The sequence below is a fragment of the Hoplias malabaricus genome, chromosome 4 (genome assembly GCF_029633855.1).
Source record: "Hoplias malabaricus isolate fHopMal1 chromosome 4, fHopMal1.hap1, whole genome shotgun sequence".
NCBI classification, from domain to species: domain Eukaryota; kingdom Metazoa; phylum Chordata; class Actinopteri; order Characiformes; family Erythrinidae; genus Hoplias; species Hoplias malabaricus.
In genome coordinates, this window is record NC_089803.1 from 65,452,411 (window position 1) to 65,475,815 (window position 23,405).

The window sequence follows — 23,405 nt, forward strand, 5'->3', positions numbered from 1 at the left end:
CCTGTGTCTGCATGGGTTTCCTCTGGGTGACTGTCTGTGAGGAGTGTGGTGTGTTCTCCCTGTGTCTGCGTGGGTTTCCTCCGGTGACTGTCTGTGAGGAGTGTGGTGTGTTCTCCCTGTGTCTGCATGGGTTTCCTCCAAGTGACTGTCTGTGAGGAGTGTGGTGTGTTCTCCCTGTGTCTGCGTGGGTTTCCTCCGGTGACTGTCTGTGAGGAGTGTGGTGTGTTCTCCCTGTGTCTGCGTGGGTTTCCTCCGGTGACTGTCTGTGAGGAGTGTGGTGTGTTCTCCCTGTGTCTGCGTGGGTTTCCTCCGGTGACTGTCTGTGAGGAGTGTGGTGTGTTCTCCCTGTGTCTGCGTGGGTTTCCTCCGGTGACTGTCTGTGAGGAGTGTGGTGTGTTCTCCCTGTGTCTGCGTGGGTTTCCTCCGGGTGACTGTCTGTGAGGAGTGTGGTGTGTTCTCCCTGTGTCTGCGTGGGTTTCCTCCTGGTGCTGAATGGATGAATGAATGAATGATTTGAACTTGTTTTCTTGCATTGTTTTATGACAGTGTGTTTCCTCCCTCAGCATCCCTTTAAAGATACCAAGATTGTTTCATTTAATAAGTCTTCAAGATGAACCTAGGGGTAAGTGTGTGTTGGTCTTCACATGATATGCAGCTTTTAGCGTCTATAACACATTCCTCAGTCTTATTAAGCCAGGTGTACACTCTGTGTAATAGCAGTAGAAGTAAAATGTCCGAGAATAGAACCCTGTGGGACCACATACATTACTTTAGTCATAACCGAGTGAATTTTCTCTCTCCGAGGGCTGTTTTTATAACAAACGAGTTTCGAGCCTAGTTTAAAATAATTTCTGAGGGGTGAAATATTCCAGTTTCTCCTCTGTCTCTGCTCTGTTCAGTTTTGTTACTGAGAAAACCCATGAAGTCACTGCTGCAGACCGCAGACTGCTGGCACCTGGGCTTCAGCAGCTGTCTGCTTTCGAGTTTAGATGTTGTGCTGAATAAGAATCTCGAATTAACATAAGACCAGTTGGTTTCGGCGATAAAGGATGGTGCACAAGCCACAGTGGGTGGCCTTTCTTTCATTTTGTTCATGCAGCTCTGATTAGTTTCAATTTAGATTTCAATTCTTACCACAGACCATGCTTTTTCTGCCTTGTTTCTTCACTGAGTGACACCACATCATCAAATGTAGAATTAAATGTAACTCCGAGCATTTATTCAGTTCACTTCAGAATGTATAAAGAACTTAGGGAGCTGAAGTTGCTGAAAGGCTTTCCCAAAACTGCTAAATCTGAAGGGTGTAGTAAGATGTATTATGGGTAATAACATGCGGATGGACATGTATTAGGTGTAGGGGAGTTAAAAGACAAGGTATTGATCTGAGATCATAGGGAGCAACACTGCATTTAGAAAGAGAACAGCTATCAGTGGATCCTGTTTTATTTGAGCAGAATAAATCCTGTAACCCCTGCTGTCATCGTTCTATCGAGACAGTAACTAATCTGATAGTTATCAGCTTCAGCTGATTCAAAATGCAGCTGCCAGAGTTCTCACTCGGAGCAAAAGAAGAGATCACATCACCCCCCCGTCCTCAAATCCTCACACTGGAGACTTGTCTGTTACAGAATAGAGTTTAAGGTGGTGTTACTGGACTATAAATGTCTTAATGGGGTAGGACCAGTGTATTTTTCAGATCTGCTACAGAGATATGAGCCGAGCAGAGCTCTCAGATCTTTAGGAACTAGAGTTAGTCCTGCCTCAGGTCAACGGAGGGTTTCCTCCAGGTGACTGTCTGTGAGGAGTGTGGTGTGTTCTCCCTGTGTCTGCGTGGGTTTCCTCCGGGTGACTGTCTGTGAGGAGTGTGGTGTGTTCTCTCTGTGTCTGCGTGGGTTTCCTCCGGGTGACTGTCTGTGAGGAGTGTGGTGTGTTCTCCCTGTGTCTGCGTGGGTTTCCTCCGGGTGACTGTCTGTGAGGAGTGTGGTGTGTTCTCCCTGTGTCTGCGTGGGTTTCCTCCGGGTGACTGTCTGTGAGGAGTGTGGTGTGTTCTCCCTGTGTCTGCGTGGGTTTCCTCCGGGTGACTGACTGTGAGGAGTGAGATGTGTTCTCCCTTTGTCTGCGTGGGTTTCCTCCGGGTGACTTGTCTGTGAGTAGTGTGGTGTGTTCTCCCTGTGTCTGTGTGGGTTTTCTCCGGGTGACTGTCTGTGAGGAGTGTGGTGTGTTCTCCCTGTGTCTGTGTGGGTTTTCTCCGGGTGACTGTCTGTGAGGAGTGTGGCGTGTTCTCCCTGTATCAGCGTTGGTTTCCTCCGGGTGCTCCGGTTTCCTCCCATGGTCTGAAAACACACGTTGGTAGGTGGATTGGCGACCCTGAACTGGATAAGTGTTACAGATAATGGATGGATGGCTGGATGAAAGGTGCCCTATAAATAAACGTGCCTTGCCTATGATAGTGATTGATTGGACGGTGCTGACGGTGCGTTTGACTGTAAATGATTCCTGTGATTCAGGGCAAAGGGAAAACAGTTCCAAGGTTTTAATGAAACTTCTGTTACCAGTTTTGGTCAAAATACCAAAATGTATCAACCCACAACATCTGTTTCAGGGCTCGTAAAAGAGAAGAAGCCACACATATTTCACAGAGAGAAGCTTGGTTGTAACCCTGTTGTCTTCCTTTTGAATTCGTTATCATCGGTTCTGCCAGGGTTTTTATTTTCTGCTTTCGTTTCTCGTTTTCTCATGCTTTCACTCTGGTCTTATCAGTTTTACATAGTTTAACTGAGCCTGGGTTCATGGGTCCGATTGGGGAAATGCATTGGGAAATGTTTACTGATTTAGGCAGAGATCCAGAAGCTTCCAGACTCTCAAATGAATGCGTTAACGCACTGAACAAGCATTTTATCTCATGTTTTTTTTTTCCTGATTTATTTCCCTTAAAAAATAGTTTGGTGAAAAATCAGAACACTAGACACTGTTTGACCAATGTTAGACAAAGACATGTTTTTGGGGTCTTGTCTAATTAGATTTCATTCATTCATTATCTGTAAGCGCTTATCCAGTTCAGGGTCGCGGTGGGTCTGGAGCCTACCCGGAATCATTGGGTGTAAGGTAGGAACATGCCCTGAGGGGGCGCCAGTCCTTCACAGTGCGACAAACACACACTCACACCTATGAACACTTTTGAGTCGCCAATCCATCTACCAGCGTGTGTTTTTGAACCGTGGGAGGAAACCGGAGCACCTGGAGGAAACCCACGCGGACACAGGGAGAACACTGCCTCCCTAATGAGATCCTCTGAGTGAGGGGGTTGTGATGAAGCAGAAATGAATATTTCTCTGTGTGAATGTTAACACTGTTGTGCACAGAATTGAAGCAAGAAAACCTCAAAGTTCAAACCTCACTAAACAGCCCACATTAAACAGGAAGTTTCATTAAACACGACAGTGAAGTATCTTGCCTGGTGATAGGCTACTCTCTGAGAGTTGCTAAATTTGTTGTTAAATTTTAACGGTAGACTTACTTTCATGTATCATGTTTTCAAAACACTGTAGTTTTAGCTTTATTAACACTGTGGCATGTGTTTTGTGTTCTTCATATCCCCACGGCTCAGTCATCATTTGGTTGATCCAGTTACTCAAGCTAAAAAAACCATTGTGTGTGTGTTGGAACAAAACCGTTTCATAATTTTGGTTATACAGTGGCACGATGGAGCAGCAGGTAGGTGTCGCAGTCACACAGCTCCAGGGGCCTGGAGGTTGTGGGTTTGATTCCAGCTCCGGGTGACTGTCTGTGAGGAGTGTGGTGTGTTCTCCCTGTGTCTGCGTGGGTTTCCTCCGGGTGACTGTCTGTGAGGAGTGTGGTGTGTTCTCCCTGTGTCTGCGTGGGTTTCCTCTGGGTGCTCCGGTTTCTTCCCACAGTCCAAAAACACACGCTGGTAGGTGGATTGGCGACTCAAATGTGTCCATAGGTGTGAATGTGTGTGTATGTGTTGCCCTGAGAAGTACTGGCGCCCCCTCCAGGGTGTATTCCCGCCTTGGCCCAATGATTCCAGGTAGGCTCTGGACCCTGAACTGGATAATTGTTACAGATAATGAATGAATGAATTTTGGTTATAATCGGTTACAACAGCAGTGAGTTTAAACACCACCATTCTCTAGTCACACAAAGAAAAACTTCTTAGGCCAATACACATTAGTAGGGCCCTCAAGGTTTGATCATGGGCCCTTAGCGGGATCCAGGTGGACTGTGTGTATTGGATAAATGTGAGAAGCCCTTTGCAACGTTCTATATATGGCCCCCACGCTTTTAACTCATGGACAAAACTTGCTGTCGCCCAACTGACCTGTCCATATGAGTCCCTTGTGTGTGTGTCTTTACAGCTTTAGACAAAATGAGACTTAATCTACGTATGGTCTAGTTATTTACAGCACCACAACAGAGAAGGCTTAGTCTTGAGTTTATACGGAGACTCCAGCTTCAGATAAACATGAGTGTTACAGCGTGAGGCTTTACTGAGACTCAGCAGGGGGCTCCTCTCTGAGCAACTGGAGTCTTCAGCTACAGTGGCATTATCAATGTTATATATCTTTACCTTTTTGTGAGAGAGGTCTAAAGAAAATTCACGCTGAGTGACAAACCTATGTTAAATGGCTTGTTTAAATAAAGTTAAGAGCTGCTGCTGTTCCTGGATCAGTTTTTAGATTTCGTAGACGCCAAGTGTAACTCCATGAATAAGAGTGTGTTTTGAGTACCATTTGAGGTTTTATTCAACAGTCAAACATACAATTAGATCATCAACATGTAAAACTGCACACAATGGAAGGAAAAGCATATCGTTCTCAAGCGTCTCCTCAGGCCTTCGCTCACTTCACACACAGGTACCATCAGGAAATGATGACACAACTGCCCACGTTTCTCTTCTATGTATGCATGATCTCGTTATCATTCCGTTTCAGTTCAAAATAAATGAATCTGGACACACAGAATTACCTCGTTCAATCCCACTCAGGCTGGCTGTGGCTTTACTCGTCACCGGGGGCCAGTCCTTGGAAATCTCCAACAGCTGATTCTCGGATTGCAGGTTTGTGATTAAGACGTTAAAAAAACCACCCTTCAGTCGTATATAAGATTCTTAGGCCCTGTTTGATTTCACAGCTTTAGGGAAACCTTCAAAACTAAGAAGCCTCTCATTTACTGCTCACTCCTTTGCTTGGTTTAAAGGGAAAAACAAATAAGAAAAGCACCTAGAAAAATTAAAGCAACAAAACAGCCTCATCATCATGCACTGGAAGGTTCCGGCGCGGTGGTCAGTGGGTGAGGGGTAGTGTAGTGGTGGGTACGCTGCTGTGTACAAGCCTCTTCCTTAAAGTCCTACATCAACCAAGTCTGCAGCAAAGCTGACCCAGGGTGAGATATGAGTGTGAAGTCAGACGACAAGCTGAAATGGATGGAACTGGCTAATGCAGCTTCCTAACTGAAACAAAGCGAGAGGGTGTTGGTGTGTCTGCTCTTCTAGTGTGTGGTCAATCCCTGCTTTTAAATTGGTATGGGCCTTCCATGTTCTAGGGCAAGGTGATGGCTTGGGTATCTGGGTCTTCTATTAGCCACAACACTGCTCTGGATCATTGGTTCCACGCAGTTGTGACTGAACCTGACGCCTGCTCTTCCTCATACAGCGCTCAACTCATCGTGAAAGTCACTGGGAGGATTCTGTTGTAATCAAACAAGTGACTGTCTGGTGAGTGTCTGCCGCTGTGTGCTGTAAGCCTTTACCTCCTGAAGGTCTTGATGTCAGCGAATGTTCAACAGACACCTAATGACGTATAAGAATGAGACACCAGATATTTCACAGCAGAATTACGTGGACAATGTTCTGCCGTAACTGTGGCTTTCTAATGCAGTTGTGTATATATCTGACTGTATATTGTAGATAGTCTGTTCAATGGCAGCTTGTGGCCATTTTGATAATGTATGAATAATTATATTACAGACAGTGGACTGTTTTTATTGTCTTCTGCTGTAGAATTACAGTATTATACTGTTATTCGGTCTCTGTTATAGTCAGGGACCCCATTCACTGCCTGTGCTTTTTATAATGTTTCTCAATCCGCAAGCCCTTCCAGGGCAGAGCTTTTAAATTATTGCTGATACTGGACAGAGTATGGAGTCCTCAAATATACGAGCAGAAATGACCAGCTTTTCTAGTGGTCACTAGTGTTTAAATATTTGGAATTATTTGCTTTATTGATGGTTTTTTTAAACAATAATTAATTAATTATTTTAGCCGCTTCATTTTTCATGACATCTGCAACGTGAGGCTCTGAGACTGCAGAGGACTAGCGCACCAAATGAATGTGTTAGATTTGCATGAAACCTAACTGTTGCATTGTGAAAATGCTGATTCCAAATTGTGAAAGTTATTACATTTGTTTCCTCTCTCCACAAAAACTGAATGAGTCTTGTGCTGCTTGCTCTAAATGTTAATTTTGTATTTTCCTGTATTTCCCAACACAGAATTGCACACACACACTCACACACACACCCCAAACAAAAAGACCACCACCTGTCCCCAACACCCACAGCCTTCTGTGCTGCAATAACGTGACGATATCCAACCAATCACAGCAGTGCGACATTCCCTATGCAGAGGAGCGGAGTCGGTGCACAGCTCCTAAAGGCAGTCCTTCTCCAGACTCAACAGGACGTCTGTGACGACTCTCGGTGATGTGAATCCAGTCGGGATCGGGTTGCACGTGTCTGTGAATGAATTCGGAACGAGTTCCAGCCTCTTCCTCTTCCTCAACACTTACTGAACCAACTGGCCACTCGGGACATGAGCCGAAACACCGCTTCCTGACCTTTTTTCCAGCTCCTGTTCTACTTTAACGACGGACTTTGGAGCAGTCCAGACTCTTCATTCAGATAACATGCGGTTTCAATCTCTGTTTCAATGTGGCAGGCTGAAACTCTCAATCACATGCGTTTCAAACAGTTCAGAATAACTTCCACTGACGGGGACCTCTTTAGGATGTCTCTTCCTGCTGCTCAAGATAATAGGTTTTAATTGTCCTGAGATTTTAATTGTCAATAAGCTACACATATGAGTCAAAGAAGAAAAAGAAAGCAAAAAAAAAACAAGGAAAAGATGAAAAAATAAAAGCCCTTAATTTGGATTTGTGAGGTACTGGATGAAAGCTACTTACGCACACCTGCTGGCATGTCGAGGCATGCGGCAAAACAACAAAAACAAATCTTCAATCCAGTTCGACTTCATTCATGCTTCGATTTTGGGCTCAAGTTTCAGTACTGGAGTCATACAGACATACTGGAAGAATCACAACATAGACTGAAAACAGTAAATAATTGATACTGATCCACAGACAAAAACAGGCTCAGTTAAAAAGAAACAAAAAGAAAATAATTAAAAATACCAACTGAAAGTGTCTATGTCCGTTTTTTTTGACATTCAGTGATATGCAGCTGCGTTCTGTGAGAGTTCTTACCTGTAAAATTCAGCAATTACAAAAATAATCTCGGTCAGTAATGGAGAAGTCTACAAAGCACCGCTATGAGCTGTTCTAGTCCAAACCAGCCACCTACAAAACCGTTGGCCAGATCACAGCATGTACGTCTGCTTTCTGATGATGAGTGATCTGTAGTGAATCTGAAGTTTCAAAAGAAAAAGAAAACAATTTACATGATTTTCCCTTTACCCCAAATGTAGTCCGTCGACCAAGGCAAAGTTTGCTTCTTTAATGTGTGCATTAGAGGAACGGGGTTAAAATTTGTAGGTCTCCAGTCAGTACTACGGTCGCATGTGGTTTAAAAATACTTACCACATACTATTATCTACAATCATCAATGAAAATATGCTGCAGTACAGCAGGCTTCTCTGAGGTTCAATTTTGTCCAAACCTCTGTGCACAATACTGGATGCAAACTGGGAATCCATTATAATGATGTATCATTATCTCCATCGGTGGTTAACTACGCGAGCAGACTTTGGACATGCATGTCGTGATTCGTAAATGGACTACTGTGTAAATTTGGATTTGTTGCGTAAGTATCTCTTTAAGATGGATGTTTCAGGACACTTCGATGATCTCCATGCTCCCAGAAAAGCTGGACTGGCTGCCAACTTTAACCAGCTCCTCCCTGGAGCGGCTCTCCGTCATGCCGTCGCCAAACTCCATCTGACAGCTGCGCCGCTTCAACTGCTTCTCGAAGCTGCTCTCCTCGTGCCAGCTGCGGCGCGAGTCCCCGCGATCGCCACTCCGCTGGCGCCCACGCCTCCTCACTGCCTCCAGCCCCTGGCTACAGCTGTACGCTGCCGCAAAGCTGCCCTGGGCCCCTCCGCCACTGCTGCTGAAGATGGCTGAGGTGGAGTAGAAGCGTGCCGACTCGGAGGAGAGGTACCAGCCCCCTCCGGTCAGTGAGGATGAGGAGACGGCCATGGAACCAAGGAGGATGTCTGAGTGCCAGCCCTTGAGCGCTCCTGGCCCACTTTTGGTCAGCTGCTGCTGGGAGCGCGACAGGCCCAGCAGAAAGCTGGCCGCACTCTGAGTTTCCTCCATGCTGCCGCTCCTGTGCAGGGGCTGCGGATGTGTGGTAGGTGGAGGAGGAGGGGGCTTAGAGGCTGTGGCCTGGGGCTTGGTAGGTAGCTTGGCGTTACTGGGCTTGCTAGTCGTTGGACCGTCTACCTGCTCCTTGTCTGGACTCTGCTCTGGCGTCGACTGCTCTGAAACCTCCTGCACTGGGGAGAACTGACAGGGTTTAGCTGCCGGGTCTTTGAAGGAGGACGGTTTGTAGTAGTCTGGAGCATATCCACCACCCTCTCTGAGGGTGGTTCCTGTGCTTGGCTCACCATAAGACTTGATGTCCAAGGAGAAGGAGCGCTTCAGGCGAGCACTGTCCTCCAGACCCTCACTTAGCTGAAGACTACACAGGGCCTGAGCCAGGAGCTGCTCCTCGGGAACCCCAACCAGCACACAGGGAATGGTGAGAGGCTCTAGAGGTGCCATCATGGACGACGTCTCGGTCCTGGCTGTGCTGGATGTGTCTGAGGTCCTACTCTCTCCCTCCTGGCTAAGCTCCTCAGCCAGCTCTACCTGCTTGCATTGGGTCTCGGCTTCTCTGGGGCACTTGATCTTCTTCTCAAAGTCCAGTAGCTGGCCCAGAAAGTTGAAATTGGGTGAGATGGTCGGCCTCTTTTCCTTCACAAACCTAGGGAGATAAAAAAGCTCGTTGGTACTGGTGTTACTGGTGTCATGGTTTCTCATTAGCAACCCTCACTGCGAGAGCTTTAATTGCTGGTGACATTCTCTTTGAATGTGGAGTTATGGGAGGTTTCCAGTTCATAAACAACCCAGACGTCTAAAGAAACATCTCTTAAGACAATCACAATCTAATCTAACACTGGTGTGTTGTAATGGCTGGAATCATACCTGTAGGCCTCATCTAAGGACATATCCATCCTCTTCATGATGTATGCAATGGCGATAGTGGCTGATCGAGAAATTCCTGCCAGGCAGTGGACTAGAACTCTGGCATTACACGCTTTTGCCTTCTCTAGGAAGAAAAGAGGATGTAAGTAGGACACATATTAACTCCTGCTGGCACACAGCAAGGCTGTTTCTGAGAATACACTGCTACAGAATTGGGCAAAGCTATTCGTTTAAAAACCAATCCGGCATAAATGCTTAGATCATGGCTACATAACTTTAAAACAAATGTCAGTGAGGCAAAGCTGTGGCTAGAATACATCAAAATGAAAGCAGGTGATGACAAAGCACTCATCATTCTCATTAAAAATCAATTCAGTTTTTCAAAAAAACAAATATTAGGAGTCTGAAATAAACCCTATTGGGGTTGACATGAAAGGTCCTTTCTTAGCCTTCAGCTGACCTATGAACTCCACTGATTTGTCCAGCCAGGGCAGAATCTTTTCACAGAAGCTGTCATTGACAGGCACGCGCAGAAAGTGGGACTCGGGAATGAAGTCAGGCTTGGGACAGGTGTTGCTTGCATTGAGCACGTATGCAATGTCGTTCTGCTGCATCAGATCCTGTGTGTGGGGTAGAGAGAAGGGTGTGATGTTGTGAAATTTCAGTTATTACACTAATTTATAAACAAAACTGAAAGTATCCAAAGCTACAGTTTTATTATTCAGTTAGTGAGGATAAGTATTAGTCAGTAACTTCTTCACATATTGAAACCCTCCTTGAATATTATAGCCTTAATTTAGCACTTCCTAAAGTTGTTAACAATGTTTTCATTTAATTCTAAAATAGATCTTATAAACAAGTTACTGATGCTACAAATATATTACAAACTATTGAATTAAGGTCCACACCAAGTCCATTTTCCAGTAAAATACATATCACACACACACACACACTCACACTTGGTGCTAAGGGACATGATGCATCCTCAGCCACTTATCAGGTGGTTCGTTATGGACTCCCACTCTGTGTGCACTCATTAGTATAAAGCTAACATAATAACTCACCTTGTTGAGTACGTCCCTCTGGCAGCCCAGGTAGAGGTGGGGCAGAATGCGAGTGGGGCCACTGCTGTTGATGGGGAGGCAGGGCTGTGAGATACAGGATGGCACCAGCATGGACTTGCCTTCACACAGGCCCGGAAAAAGACGTGAGAACTCTACAAAGCCACCTGAAACACATTATGAATTAGAGTTTTTACTTATTTATATCTTTGGATTCCTTTTTGCAACAATAACCTGAGAATTATTATCACGATCAGGTCAGGAACTGGAGCAATATACTTAATGATCAGTCGTGAGCGGATGCTTTTGTGTACATCAGTGTGATTGTAGTCATGTTTGTGTATGACACCGTGTGACATACAATACTCCAGCCACCTGTGGGCTCTCTGAGAAATTTACCTCTTGTTGCCTGACAACACACCTCACTGTATCTCATATTTCTAGCCCAGCCGCTCATACGGTATAATATGACTATGAACGCGAAATGAATAGCTTAACTAAACACCCAACTGCAGAAAAACAGTGTACATCCTTTGACATGCTTCTGTCCTTGTGAGACCTTGGATGTCTTTTTATGGGATGGACATTGAAATCTTTCATTTAAATAGTTTCATTATTTTAAAAAAATAATAAATACCCTACCACGTGTGGTAGTGATTTGACATAGTTTTGTTCAGCTTTCACACTGACCCCGTATGTGACATTAGGAAGTGACATCTTAAATTTGGCTTGTTGAAGTATTTATAGAAAACATTTATTTTCCTTGACGTCACAAAAAGGTTTGAGAAGCGCTGCTTGAAAAACCGTGGCACGCTGACGCTGTCAGTCATTACATGTGTCCTTTTACCAACTACCCAGTTATCAGAGCTCATGTCGCTGTTATGACAAAGCTGTTACTAAAGCAACCACCGTGCTTTGTCAGTGGTGAACGCAGTAAAACAGCAGTGTTGCCATAACCTAGGATCTGTATAAACCAAGCTGCTTATTATGCATCATAAAAGATCCAGATCCACTGCCATAGGGTTCACCTAAATCTGTTCACCCAAAAAAAAAAAAAACCTCTGGCTTTTCATGTGTTTTTAGAGTCTGACTCTAACTGGACTCTGAATATCCTCCAAAAGCTTCTGCTCAGACACTGGAAATTTGTTTCTAAATGAAAAAAAAAAATATATATATATATGACTGTTAGTAAATGTTAGATCAGCCTTAAAAGTGTATTATTTATTACTATTTTATTACAACAATTAAAAGTGCCTGATTAAAAGTTTATTAATGTGGATGAGTCAGCTGGGTGTGTTTTGAGGTGGGGCTGATCTACACAGCTCTGTTTGGTAGAAGGTCAAACTTTTTATGACAGTGTTATTTTCCACTTCTGTTGGGAAGAGACCATGTTCCATGAACTGGGCAAAAATGACTGCTGTGCTCAGACCCCATGATTTTTCAGCTATTTATTTATAAGAGAAAACAGAAACAAAAAAATTGCACACGTCTTTTCTTCTAAACGAAAGCTATGGGGAACTGATTACAAAAGAGCCTGTTATTTGACTTAGGATGTGTCCTGGTAAGTCCTGCTTATGCACCCCTGGCACCACAACATCATCTGAGTGTCTTTATATATATATATATATTATATAGTGGCACGGTGGCACAGCAGTCACCGTCACACAGCTCCAGGGACCTGGAGGTTGTGGGATCAATTCCCGCTCCGGGTGACTGTCTGTGAAGAGTGTGGTGTGTTCTCCCTGTGTCTGCGTGGGTTTCCTCCGGGTGACTGTCTATGAGGAGTGTGGCGTGTTCTCCCTGTGTCTGCGTGGGTTTCCTCCGGGTGACTGTCTGTGAGGAGTGTGGTGTGTTCTCCCTGTGTCTGCGTGGGTTTCCTCCGGGTGACTGTCTATGAGGAGTGTGGCGTGTTCTCCCTGTGTCTGCGTGGGTTTCCTCCGGGTGACTGTCTATGAGGAGTGTGGCGTGTTCTCCCTGTGTCTGCGTGGGTTTCCTCCGGGTGACTGTCTGTGAGGAGTGTGGCGTGTTCTCCCTGTGTCTGCGTGGGTTTCCTCCGGGTGACTGTCTGTGAGGAGTGTGGTGTGTTCTCCCTGTGTCTGCGTGATCCTCCGGGTGACTGTCTGTGAGGAGTGTGGTGTGTTCTCTCTGTGTCTGTGTGGGTTTCCTCCGGGTGACTGTCTGTGAGGAGAGTGGTGTGTTCTCCCTGTGTCTGCATGGGTTTCCTCCCACAGTCCAAAAACACACGTTGGTAGGTGGATTGACGACTCAAAAGTGTCCGTAGGTGTGAGTGTGTGAGTAATTGTGTGTGTGTTGCCCTGTGAAGGACTGTCGCCCCTGGCTTGCTCACTTGAGGGTTTTACATTTTGTTTTTACATTTCATGTCAAATCTTGTCTTACTGGAATTCTGTAAAGCCGCTTTGTGACAACATCAGTTGTGAAAAGCGCTATATAAATAAATTTAATTTGATTTTGATTTTGATTTGATTTGACTGGCGCCCCCTCCAGGGTGTATTCCCGCCTTGTGCCTAATGATTCCAGGAAGGCTCTGGACCCACCGCGACCCTGAACTGGATAAGGGCTACAGATAATGAATATAGATTAATCAACTAATCTAATAATCAAAATAATAAACTGTTGCTGTCCAAAGAAAAACACGTATCTCGAAAATAAGAAAGAATTTACTTTGAATGAAAGTAAATGTAAAAAAAAGTTATTCCAAGTAGTTTTGGAGCATTCTATTGGTCCATTCATCGTGATATTTTCACACAATATGAAGGACAAATGATGATTTAAAATAAAAATCCACAAAAAGGAGAAACTGATTTTTCATCCGACTGTCACTGATTGATTATTTATTTATTTATGTATTTATTTAAATAAATACATTTATATATATATATAAAAATGAATCAATAGCTGCAGCCTTAGTCCAGTCTTTCTGTACTGCCTACGTAACTACTAAAGCACTCTGGTCCTGATTACGATGAACCAGTTACAGAATATGAATGAATTAATCAAAGAATGGTTAAAAAAAAAAAATCAGTGGTTTTAAACAATGTACAACTACATTCTTTTATTGAATGTCTCTATAAAAATGCACTATAATGTGAACATGTCGAAACTGCTTATTGTCTAAACCTGATGTTAGTATTATCCTAGAATGGGGAAAAAAAGCTGAGTTTTAGTGTCCTCCTCTGCTGGGGCCTATTTCTCAGTGGTGGAGAAGCATGTACACGATGACTAAGAGTGGGTTCGTTTTCATATCCTCAGAAACTACAGCCACTTCCCTCTTGAGGCTAGTCATGCTGCGAATAAGAATTTTCACAGCTGTGTTGTTTTGACATTCTATTGTTTCGCCAGTCTCAAAGACATGTCCTTTTAACACACACACACAGAAATTATGTAATGATGATGTAATGCTTAACTCTTAGCTCCACATGTCAAGAACTTCTCCAACTGAATTTCTGGAATGAATTCATCTCGGTTGGCTTAAATTCAAAAGGGATATTTTGGTTGTCTTAGAATAGTTGTTTGTGTTTGTATGGCATTGAAGAGAGAAGGAGAGAGAAAGCACACTGTTTAAAAATAAATAAATAAATAAATAAATAAACCTTCTCTCTCATTTCACCATGACCTCAGCACAGAAAATACTGGTTACTTAGTAACAGAGGGGTTATCTCGGGTTGCTAAATATTTCTTGAGGCTTATTCTGACGCTGTAGGTGTAATTAGTTGCTAAAGCTAAGAAAAGGACAAGACTTGGCCAGAAAGGCAAGTTCTGCCTTTTTTCTATTCTCAGCATTTGTTTGCTTTCAACAATTAAAAAGTCAAAAACCCTGCGAAAGAAGTTACACAACTCTTTTATTACAGAATGACTTCATTTATCATCTGAGCTGCAGTTCAACCAGTAGTTTTCTGCGTAACGATGTAAATATTTATCTAAACCACTTGGACGGCCCATTACAGAGTATGTTGCTGAAAAGCTGTTAACATCTACAATTACATAAAACCTATTAAATGAAAACAGAGAACAACAGAAGGTGTGGTGAGAGACAGAGAATCCTTATTCCCTCTTCCACTTTCGATCTGTTATAAGAAAATAATGAAAAAAAAATTCATCTTATCAGCATCTAATTTAAAACATAGGACTGATTTGCTGAGGGGTACCTGTAAATACTGCATTTACCTGAGGAGAGGGCTGGAAATGTGTAAACTAAGACAGTAGCACAATGCCCAGATAAAGAAAAACATATATCTAGACCAATCTAGGTAGAGTTTAGTATGGCACACTATCTGTCAGTCTTGTTGTGTAGTCACAAAGTAACAAGGGCCCATCTAACCTGAGAGCAGATGGACGGACTGAAAACTCCTCGCTAGTTTAGCCAATAGGACGCTGAGGAAGGCCTCTGATTGCAGAGAGGACAGGTCGGACGAACACTGGTCATACACCACCACTTCCTGACCTTGAAGTTCCAACTGAAACACACACACAGCATGCACACACAATCCACACGCATTCATGCAAACAGAACAGGGAGATTAGGCATATTAACAAAAACAAAACAAACACTAGAAGAGTCAGGTTTTACATTAGAACAATGATAATGTAACAACAAAAGTTTCCTTTAATGAATGGCATAATTGTGCTATGATCATAAAAATGTGATAGTAATGTTCTTTCTTCATGAGTCAGACATGTAACATTATGAGATATATATATAATTTTCCATCCATCCATTATCTGTAACCGCTTATCCAATTTTAGGGTCGCGGGGGGTCCAGAGCCTACCTGGAATCATTGGGCGCAAGGCGGGAATACACCCTGGAGGGGACGCCAGTCCTTCACAGGGCAACACAGACACACACACATTCACTCACACCTACGGACACTTTTGAGTCGCCAATCCACCTGCAACGTGTGTTTTTGGACTGTGGGAGGAAACCGGAGCACCCGGAGGAAACCCACGCGGACACGGGGAGAACACACCAACTCCTCACAGAGGGTCACCCGGAGCGGGAATCGAGCCCACAACCTCCAGGCCCCTGGAGCTGTGTGACTGCGACACTACCTGCTGCGCCACCGTGCCGCCCTATATATAATTTTGTAGAGTGCAATTTTTTTTTTTATTGAATGCATAAAACAAGGGCAGCACGGTGGTGCAGCAGGTAGGTGTCGCAGACACACAGCTCCAGGGACTTGGAGGTTGTGGGTTCGAGTCCCGCTCCGGGTGACTGTCTGTGAGGAGTTGGGTGTGTTCTCCCTGTGTCTGTGTGGGTTTCCTCCAGGTGACTGTCTGTGAGGAGTTTGGTGTGTTCTCGCTGTGTCTGTGTGGATTTCCTCCGGGTGACTGTCTGTGAGGAGTTGGGTGTGTTCTCCCTGTGTCTGCGTGGGTTTCCTCCGGGTGACTGTCTGTGAGAAGTTTGGTGTGTTCTCCCTGTGTCTGTGTGGATTTCCTCCGGGTGACTGTCTGTGAGGAGTTGGGTGTGTTCTCCCTGTGTCTGCGTGGGTTTCCTCCGGGTGACTGTCTGTGAGAAGTTTGGTGTGTTCTCCCTGTGTCTGTGTGGATTTCCTCCGGGTGACTGTCTGTGAGGAGTTGGGTGTGTTCTCCCTGTGTCTGTGTGGGTTTCCTCCGGGTGCTCCGGTTTCCTCCCATGGTCCAAAAACACACGTTGGTAGGTGGATATGTGACTCAAAAGTGTCCATAGCTTACAGATAATGAATGAAGATGCATAAAACACAGTTGAAAGGAAACACTATATAAATTCTGTAATAGCAGTAAACGTATTATTAGGACTAGTGGTGGCCTTATGTACAGTGCCTTTTAAACCATAGCTGTGCACTATGAAACATCTGAAAATGCACCATTCAATGTACTCTTGTCAGTTGAAGTGTTTTTTTTCCTATGCTAAATCCACTACACCTGAAGTGTATATTAAATTTTGTTTTTTGTTTTTGTATTGTTTGCGTATCAAGCACTGTGTTACTTTGCTTGGTATTGGTATCAAAATTCTGGTATCAGAAAAAACAGCATCCACATGAATAGCCTTGAGTGAGTCATTCACTGCTTCATTCACCTGTCTGACAAAAGCAAACAACAACAAGCTACTCCTCATGTTGCTCAGAGACTCCATACAGTATAACCCTTCAGGCTCAATTAGTTATCTCAACACACACACACACACACACTCACATGCACGTCATATGAGGACTTTTTTGAATATTTATAGAAAGCACTCATTATGCACTCTACACCCTTAAACCCTGGGAGACAAATACATTTGCACAAACAATTTGCATCAGCACCACACACACAAACACACAACCCTCAACACACACACACAAACTTAATCAGACGCAGATCAGATGTCACAAGCCGAGGCTGACCTACTTCTGGGTTTGATTTAGCCACTCAGGGGAGACAGTTAGGCTTTGATCTCTACTTAGACTCTGTTCTCTAAACAGTTCCCTAAACATACAATTATATCAAAATATGTATTATAAATTCTAAATTATTAATGATGCTCAGACCTCAGAAGCTGATCCCAGTCTAGAGTCACAACTGTAAACGGCTCAGCTCAGCAGTGCACATAAAAATAACGTACACATGGACGTAAAAGGGAATTCCACTATGCTTTCTTGTCTGTATAAGTCAGGTGCTGGAGATGTAACCCAAGCCATTCTGAATACTTTTATGTGAAATGCAGTATTTCTTAACAGAGCTGGTGATGGGATCTATTATTCACAATATCTGATGTAAAAAGGTCCAATTCACTTTATATGAAGCAACAACCTATAAGCTGATGAAGTGTAACAGTTGTAAAATAGTGACTCACTCTTACAAATTGAGTTTAAAGTGTATGTCTTGTAATAACCTTTATCTCAGTCTCAGGCATCAGACGTTTTCTGTAATACATTTCTGTGGTTTAGTTCCTATCACCACCAGTATGAACAATTCTTCTCTAGAAGTATACTGCTCAGTAAGAAGGGGTGCTGGTTTCTCTAGCTCACCCAATCAATCTTAGGAAGAGTTTGTTTACACTTCGGAGACTATAGATAGTATTAAAGTTGGTATTCATCCAAAAAAGGGCCCAATGGGGGGCAGCCATGGCCTAATAGAGAAGAGTGTTTAGGATGGGAAGGTTGCTAGTTTAATTCCCATGATCAGAAGCGGTGTGTAGGAACAGCCCTGCCTTCTTCCCTCAACCCATGACTCCCAAACCCCAACTGCTCCCCAGGCACCAGAGTTGTTCAGAGTGTGTGTTCACTGCCCTACTAGTGTACTAGTTTGTGTGTGTGTGTGTGTGTTTTCACTGCCACAGATGAGCTAAATGGGGAAACCACATTTGAATACACACAAAAAACAACTGCTTTGGAAAATAACGATCAGAATAATTGTCCAAAATGCACGTGTTCTTTATAAATACTTCTGTGGGAAAAAGAAAGAGTGGTGTTCATTAACTACACAGTTAACTACACATAATTAGGAATTATTTGACTTACACTGTATCAACAAATCAGGTTTTAGTATGAACCCTTCCTGGTGGAAAACATGACCCAGAAAGATAGCGATGTAAAGAATAGTTTCTGATTCTAATCACGACTGTAGGCACAAGAAATCAGCTCTGTATTTTAAATTCTAATAAAATTTTTCCTGTTTTAAACCACAAATATGTTTTCCACTGAATCTGGACCTGTATAATAACTATTCCACGTGTTTCGGGGAGCTGTGAGGACATTGTACTTAGTTTACATATGTGTACACTGGTTCCTCAGGGCAGTGGAAATCATTTATCATCAGCACCCTCAGTACCTCTTAGTTTGCCCATTAAGGCTCTGGGTATATGTCTCTGAAGCTGAAGTGGATATGTCATTGTTTCTATAGCCTCTAAAAAAGGCTATGCATATTAAGCTGGAACCGATGTGAAATGACAAGCAGCTGAAACATGTGCAAGCAGAGGAGCTGACTCCCAGCTGAGGCCCTAGGGATGCTAACTTGGGACCTGTAGCTTGAAGCAACATTTGCTGGTTTGTGTCAGACATTAGATGGGATGCTGCAACACTGGTCTCTGGCCTGATTCACAGTGGAAAACATGATGCTTTACATTTCCAGATGAATGAAATACATCAGTATAATTTTGTCCTTTTACAATATATTTTAAACATGTGGTAATAGGGGTGTGTGATATGGATTGTGCTAACGCACTTACAGTTCGCTGCAGTTGTGTCGAATGGGCAGACTCTCGGGACGGCAATCTTATAAGTCAGTATTCTAAAATGTACGACTACTGAATTAAAACCAAAGCAATTCGTTATTCCATTCATGAGATCTCTTCCTCGCAAAAAAAAAAACTGTGGCGCCATGAGGTCGAACAGCCCACAAACACACACACACAAAAAATGTGTGTGCAATTACTTGTCATTGTACAACGTACAACAAAATGTGTCTTCCGCATTTAACCCATCTGTGGCAGTGAACACAGACACACACTAGTGCACTAGGGGCTGTGAACACCCAGAGCGACAGGCAGCCATCCCCGGGAGCATTTGGGGGTTCAGTGCCTTGCTCAAGGGCACTCTAGCCGTGGATGTTCCTGCCACTCCTGGGGATTGAACTGGCGACCTTTTGGTACTAAGCCCAGTCCTCTAACCATTAGGCCAAGGATACCAGTGCTTAGGTAGGTTGTCCCCTTCAAAACAAGACAGAATTTGAGTGTTTTAAAAAACAGCATGAAAAGAATAGTAATAAAATCGAGATTGTGATCCGGCAAAAATAAAAAATGTGATAATGTATTTTTGCCATATCGTCCAATTTGCCAATTTCCATGTGGAAATTATATAGACATTTTAATTGAGTGAAACTGGGAGTTAAGAGGTTAAAACGACAAACAATGACTTCATGTTAATGGTAGAATAATGATTTTTAGTATGGAAAGTTCTTATTATTGCCGAGCTGTCAGCAGGGCAGCTGAGTGTTAGCAGCGGAGGGGTGGGGGTCTGTCCGCCGTCTCACTCCTCCTTTCCTTCCTCCCTGACTATCTCCTTCTCTCTTATCTCTCGCTTCTCATGCATTCCACTGGACATCGCAGCTCTGATGTCATTCACATTGAGCAATGCTGCAACACTCAGGGAGAGCAGGGTCTCTTTTGGCCTAGATAAGCAAGAGCTGGCCAGCTGCCAACCACGGTCATGGCTGAAATCAAGTAAAAGCTCCAGGCCCCGTCCTCCTGCAGTGGTGGCCAGAGAAGATAGAGAGAGCAGGCCACAACAAAAGTCAACAGCACTGATTGGAGTTAAAATTGTTGTGCTGTTTAACGTCCCATATTCTTAACTGTTCTTGGGGTTTTTCATGACTAATCTCTCTTTAACCCTCTGAAATATCCAAGCATTTCTGTTCACACTCTGTACAGTGATTTACAATTTTCATCTCAGTGTTTCTGGTTTGCATCACCAGTGACCACTTGTGATTGGATTTTGTGAGTGGAAATTGACTCTTGCCCCTTACTTCCAGCGGTTTGAGTGGTTGGATCACAATGTGTCACTGAGAAACAAAGGATCTTGCACTCTGTGCTGTACAGTTATGATCGGATCCTCTAGGACTATTTTAAGTTGGTGGTGAATGGAGCCTCTTTACACTGAGTTTAAGACTGATATGTGTGAATGATATGCTCTGAATGGCTGCCTTGTACAGTGCCTCATTCAAAAAGCAGTCCAGGCTGAACTGTGGAACAAACTGTCAGACCGACATCCTTAAAAATCCATTTGGAAATGTGAATCTTCTGAAAGGCTGCAATGACACTTTAGAACTTTGACCAATGGTTATAGACAAATGCTTGGCAAAGTTACGGTGGCATACAGTTATTCTGATTCCAATACACTTCAGCAACAGCTTCTACCTTTGGCCTATGTTACACTTGCTCAGTACATCTTATCAGTATGTGTTTTCTAATCTAACACACAAATCAGCTGATTAAAACTCTTCCCTTACTTGAAGTAGGTAAGTTAGAAAAAGGATAACACTAAAATATGCAGAACGGGACCAGGGTAGAGAGCCCATGCTTCTCAGACTTGTTTGAGGCCTCCTAATCGACAGTATAGTTTCTAACTTGCAGCATCACCACACTTCTCAGACAGAATTCTGAATCATGGCACTGCAGAGTGGGAGGAAATGGCAGATTGTCAGATTAATTGAACAATAGTGGATTAAAGAATCAGAGAAAGTGTGGGAGACAGAGAAAGAGAGAGAGAGACTGAGGGGTCAGGCGGCCTCCTGCAGTCTGGCCGCCATTACTGTCTCACTGCAATGAAGCCAGTGGCTCCCTCTGTGTGTAAGTGTGTCTATGTGTGAGTGTGAGGTTTTGAGTGGGGGGAGGCTCAAGGCTGGACAGAGACAGATAGCACTGGGATGAGGTCACTCTGCAACCTGTTGCTAGGGCCTCACAATGATCCTCGTGAGAGGGGATGGCTTATTTAACTCTCATGTTCACCTCAAACACTTTATAAACACTAGCTCTTGTAGGCGCTGAGGTTAGACACACTGGGCCTCATTTATCTTATATGAGTGAATGTGAATGCAAGGATTGCGAGCATGGTATGGAAATCTCAAATGGCATTTTTGAAAGATTAGATGGCAGACGATATATTTCACCTGAGAAAAGGGTGTAATAACAAATCAGTCTACCGGTTAGTAGTCTATTAGTCTGCCAATACAACTCCACAACAGTGTTAAAAACATAAAACCAAGGGCAGTGCTACTACGAATACAGGAGTAACTGAAGTTATTTCAGTACAGAGTAGTTCCTCTTTCTGTTCACCTTGAGTTTGCTGTTCTGCCCTAAGCTGAGAAACACACGTCAGGCCACCATTATATTTAACTATGGCTCAAGCTCATATTTATATTTAGTTTGTGAGTAAAATTATGATCTCACTTAGTGACTTTAATCAATCCGGTGTGTTCCGAGTCAGTGGCTGCACACAGATGTAGTATTTTTGTGTAAACTAAAACAATTTCTACACAACTCAACCTTAGAAACCAAAGGTTGTCAGAGATGGCATGTATTCGACGTCTAATATGAGCAATAGGCTGAGACCAGCAGGAAATGATGGACTACCCAAACTACCCGTAAAATAATGGAGAATGGTTTATGGTGCTACAGCTCACATGATAAAATCATCAGCCATGTTTCGGCATAAAAATTATGAGCAGCTAAGTATCAGACTGGAATTACGTTCGGGCGTATTCGGAGCATTCAAAACATAAGCACAAAGCCTTGAACAGAGGGTTCAAAATTCATGAGATTATGCGTGTTTTCCAGGTCTTAACATCCCTAGACACTGTCCATTTATCATTTACACATTCTAGATGTAGTTCAAAAAAGAACTGACTGGAATCTTGGACGTCCAGCTATAAACCCCACGGCTTGCATTAGATCCATGTGTTAGTGAGGAGCTGCTGACAGCTGGAATTAAGGCTAGAGCTGGTGTACATATCAAACTTGCAGCAAATCGAAAACCTAGAGTACACATACTGTATCCCTGAATTGCACATTTAAATATTTTCATAGAATCAGGTGAACTAGAGCAGAGAACACACTAAAATCTGGAATACAGCACTGTGTAATACAGTAATGTATCCTCATATCATGAAGCTTGACTAGTTTACTTTCAGGATGTGTCACTTGTAATCAGAAAATCATCAGAATATGCCCGTTTTGCAGGGGATGACCTGAGACTTGGGCCCTGAGTACGCTCTACTGTGAAACTGGATTCCGACCCCCCTCACTCACCTTCTTCTTGGCTGAATGTTGCAGGAGCTCAGTGATCTGCACCTTGTCTTGCTGCAGCCTCCTCTTCATCAGCTTGGAGCAGTTCACGTTGATGGCCTCCAAGATGTGGGAGGCATTGTAGTCCACGAAGGGACGACTGTCAATCAGGAGCACGCGGTCCAGTCCGCCCTCCAGCAGGGCCACCAGACCTTCTGGCCCGATGACTCTGACTGAGGCCAGGGCCGCTGCCCCGCCAGGCTCTGCCATATCCAGCACCTCTCTCTCCCTCTATCTCTCAGTGTTTCCTCCTCTCTTCCTCCTCCCTCCTCCTCCTTCTCCTGGCAGTCCTGTGGGGCTGGAGGTCCGGAGCGGTGACGCAGCCAGCCAGCGAGGGCCCTCAGGAGAAGAACGACCCCATTGTGGCGGCAGGCGATGATGTCACCCTCGTGGCGTTCGGCTGGCGGGCCCAGCGCCCAGACCAAGAAAAAATAAAAGAAACAAAAAAAAAAGAAAAAGAAAAGTGAAAGAGATTGAAAAAAAAAAAGACAGAGATGGAAAGGAAAAGGGAATAAAAAGAAATGAAGAAGCCTTGAAAGGGTAAAACACAATCTGGTGGCTGGGTGGGAGGGGGAGGGCACTGCCCACTAGGTGTGTGAGCAGGCTATGTATGTGGTAATGGGGTATGAAGTAATGAAGTATATGAAGGCACTGTCCTCCTTGTGTGTGTTTGTGTGCTTGAGAGAGCACATTAAGCCAAAATTGGGTGTCTGTGCCAAACACTGCGTCCACTTCGGCCCACTTCCAGCAGGCAGGCAGGGGGAGGCGGCGGGCCTGTGTTTTGGGAGTTTGTCGGGGAGGGGAGTGTGGGGGGCTTCCTTTCACACCATTGCAGGGGTGCGACAAAAGAGGGCTTTTCTCCTGGGCCACAGCGCCATTACATCATCCTTCTCCTCATTCCTCATCTTCATGCTCAAGCGGTTATCTGGCTGCGGGGAGAAAAGGAGAGGGTGCGTTATTCGGCCGCTCGGGACTCACACAGATGCGAAGGACTTTGTTATGGAAAGTTTGGGACGTTTTTGCTTTTTTGGCCAGACTGCTGGACATCTACTTGGAAGCTGTTTGTTGGATGACTGCATACATTT

The 23,405-nt window shown here is 44.1% G+C and overlaps 2 protein-coding genes across 2 annotated transcripts in view; one reads left to right on the forward strand and one right to left on the reverse strand.

The window, feature by feature from the left end:
* lrp6 (low density lipoprotein receptor-related protein 6) overlaps positions 1-22,276 on the forward strand; it is a 90,064-nt gene extending 67,788 nt beyond the window's left edge. The window contains exon 23 of the mRNA XM_066669329.1: positions 22,216-22,276. Within this exon, the coding sequence (XP_066525426.1) occupies positions 22,216-22,222 (7 nt within the window). The 3' untranslated portion in view covers positions 22,223-22,276. The remainder of the gene's footprint in view (positions 1-22,215) is intronic.
* Positions 4,751-22,745, reverse strand: dusp16 (dual specificity phosphatase 16). The gene is made up of 6 exons (XM_066669330.1): positions 22,285-22,745; positions 14,841-14,976; positions 10,505-10,668; positions 9,901-10,060; positions 9,441-9,564; positions 4,751-9,219 (listed from the first exon to the last, which is right to left on the reverse strand). The coding sequence occupies exons 1-6, from the start codon at positions 22,528-22,530 to the stop codon at positions 8,082-8,084; spliced, it is 1,968 nt and encodes a 655-aa protein (XP_066525427.1). The 5' UTR covers positions 22,531-22,745; the 3' UTR covers positions 4,751-8,081.
* Positions 22,746-23,405: the final 660 nt, after the last annotated feature.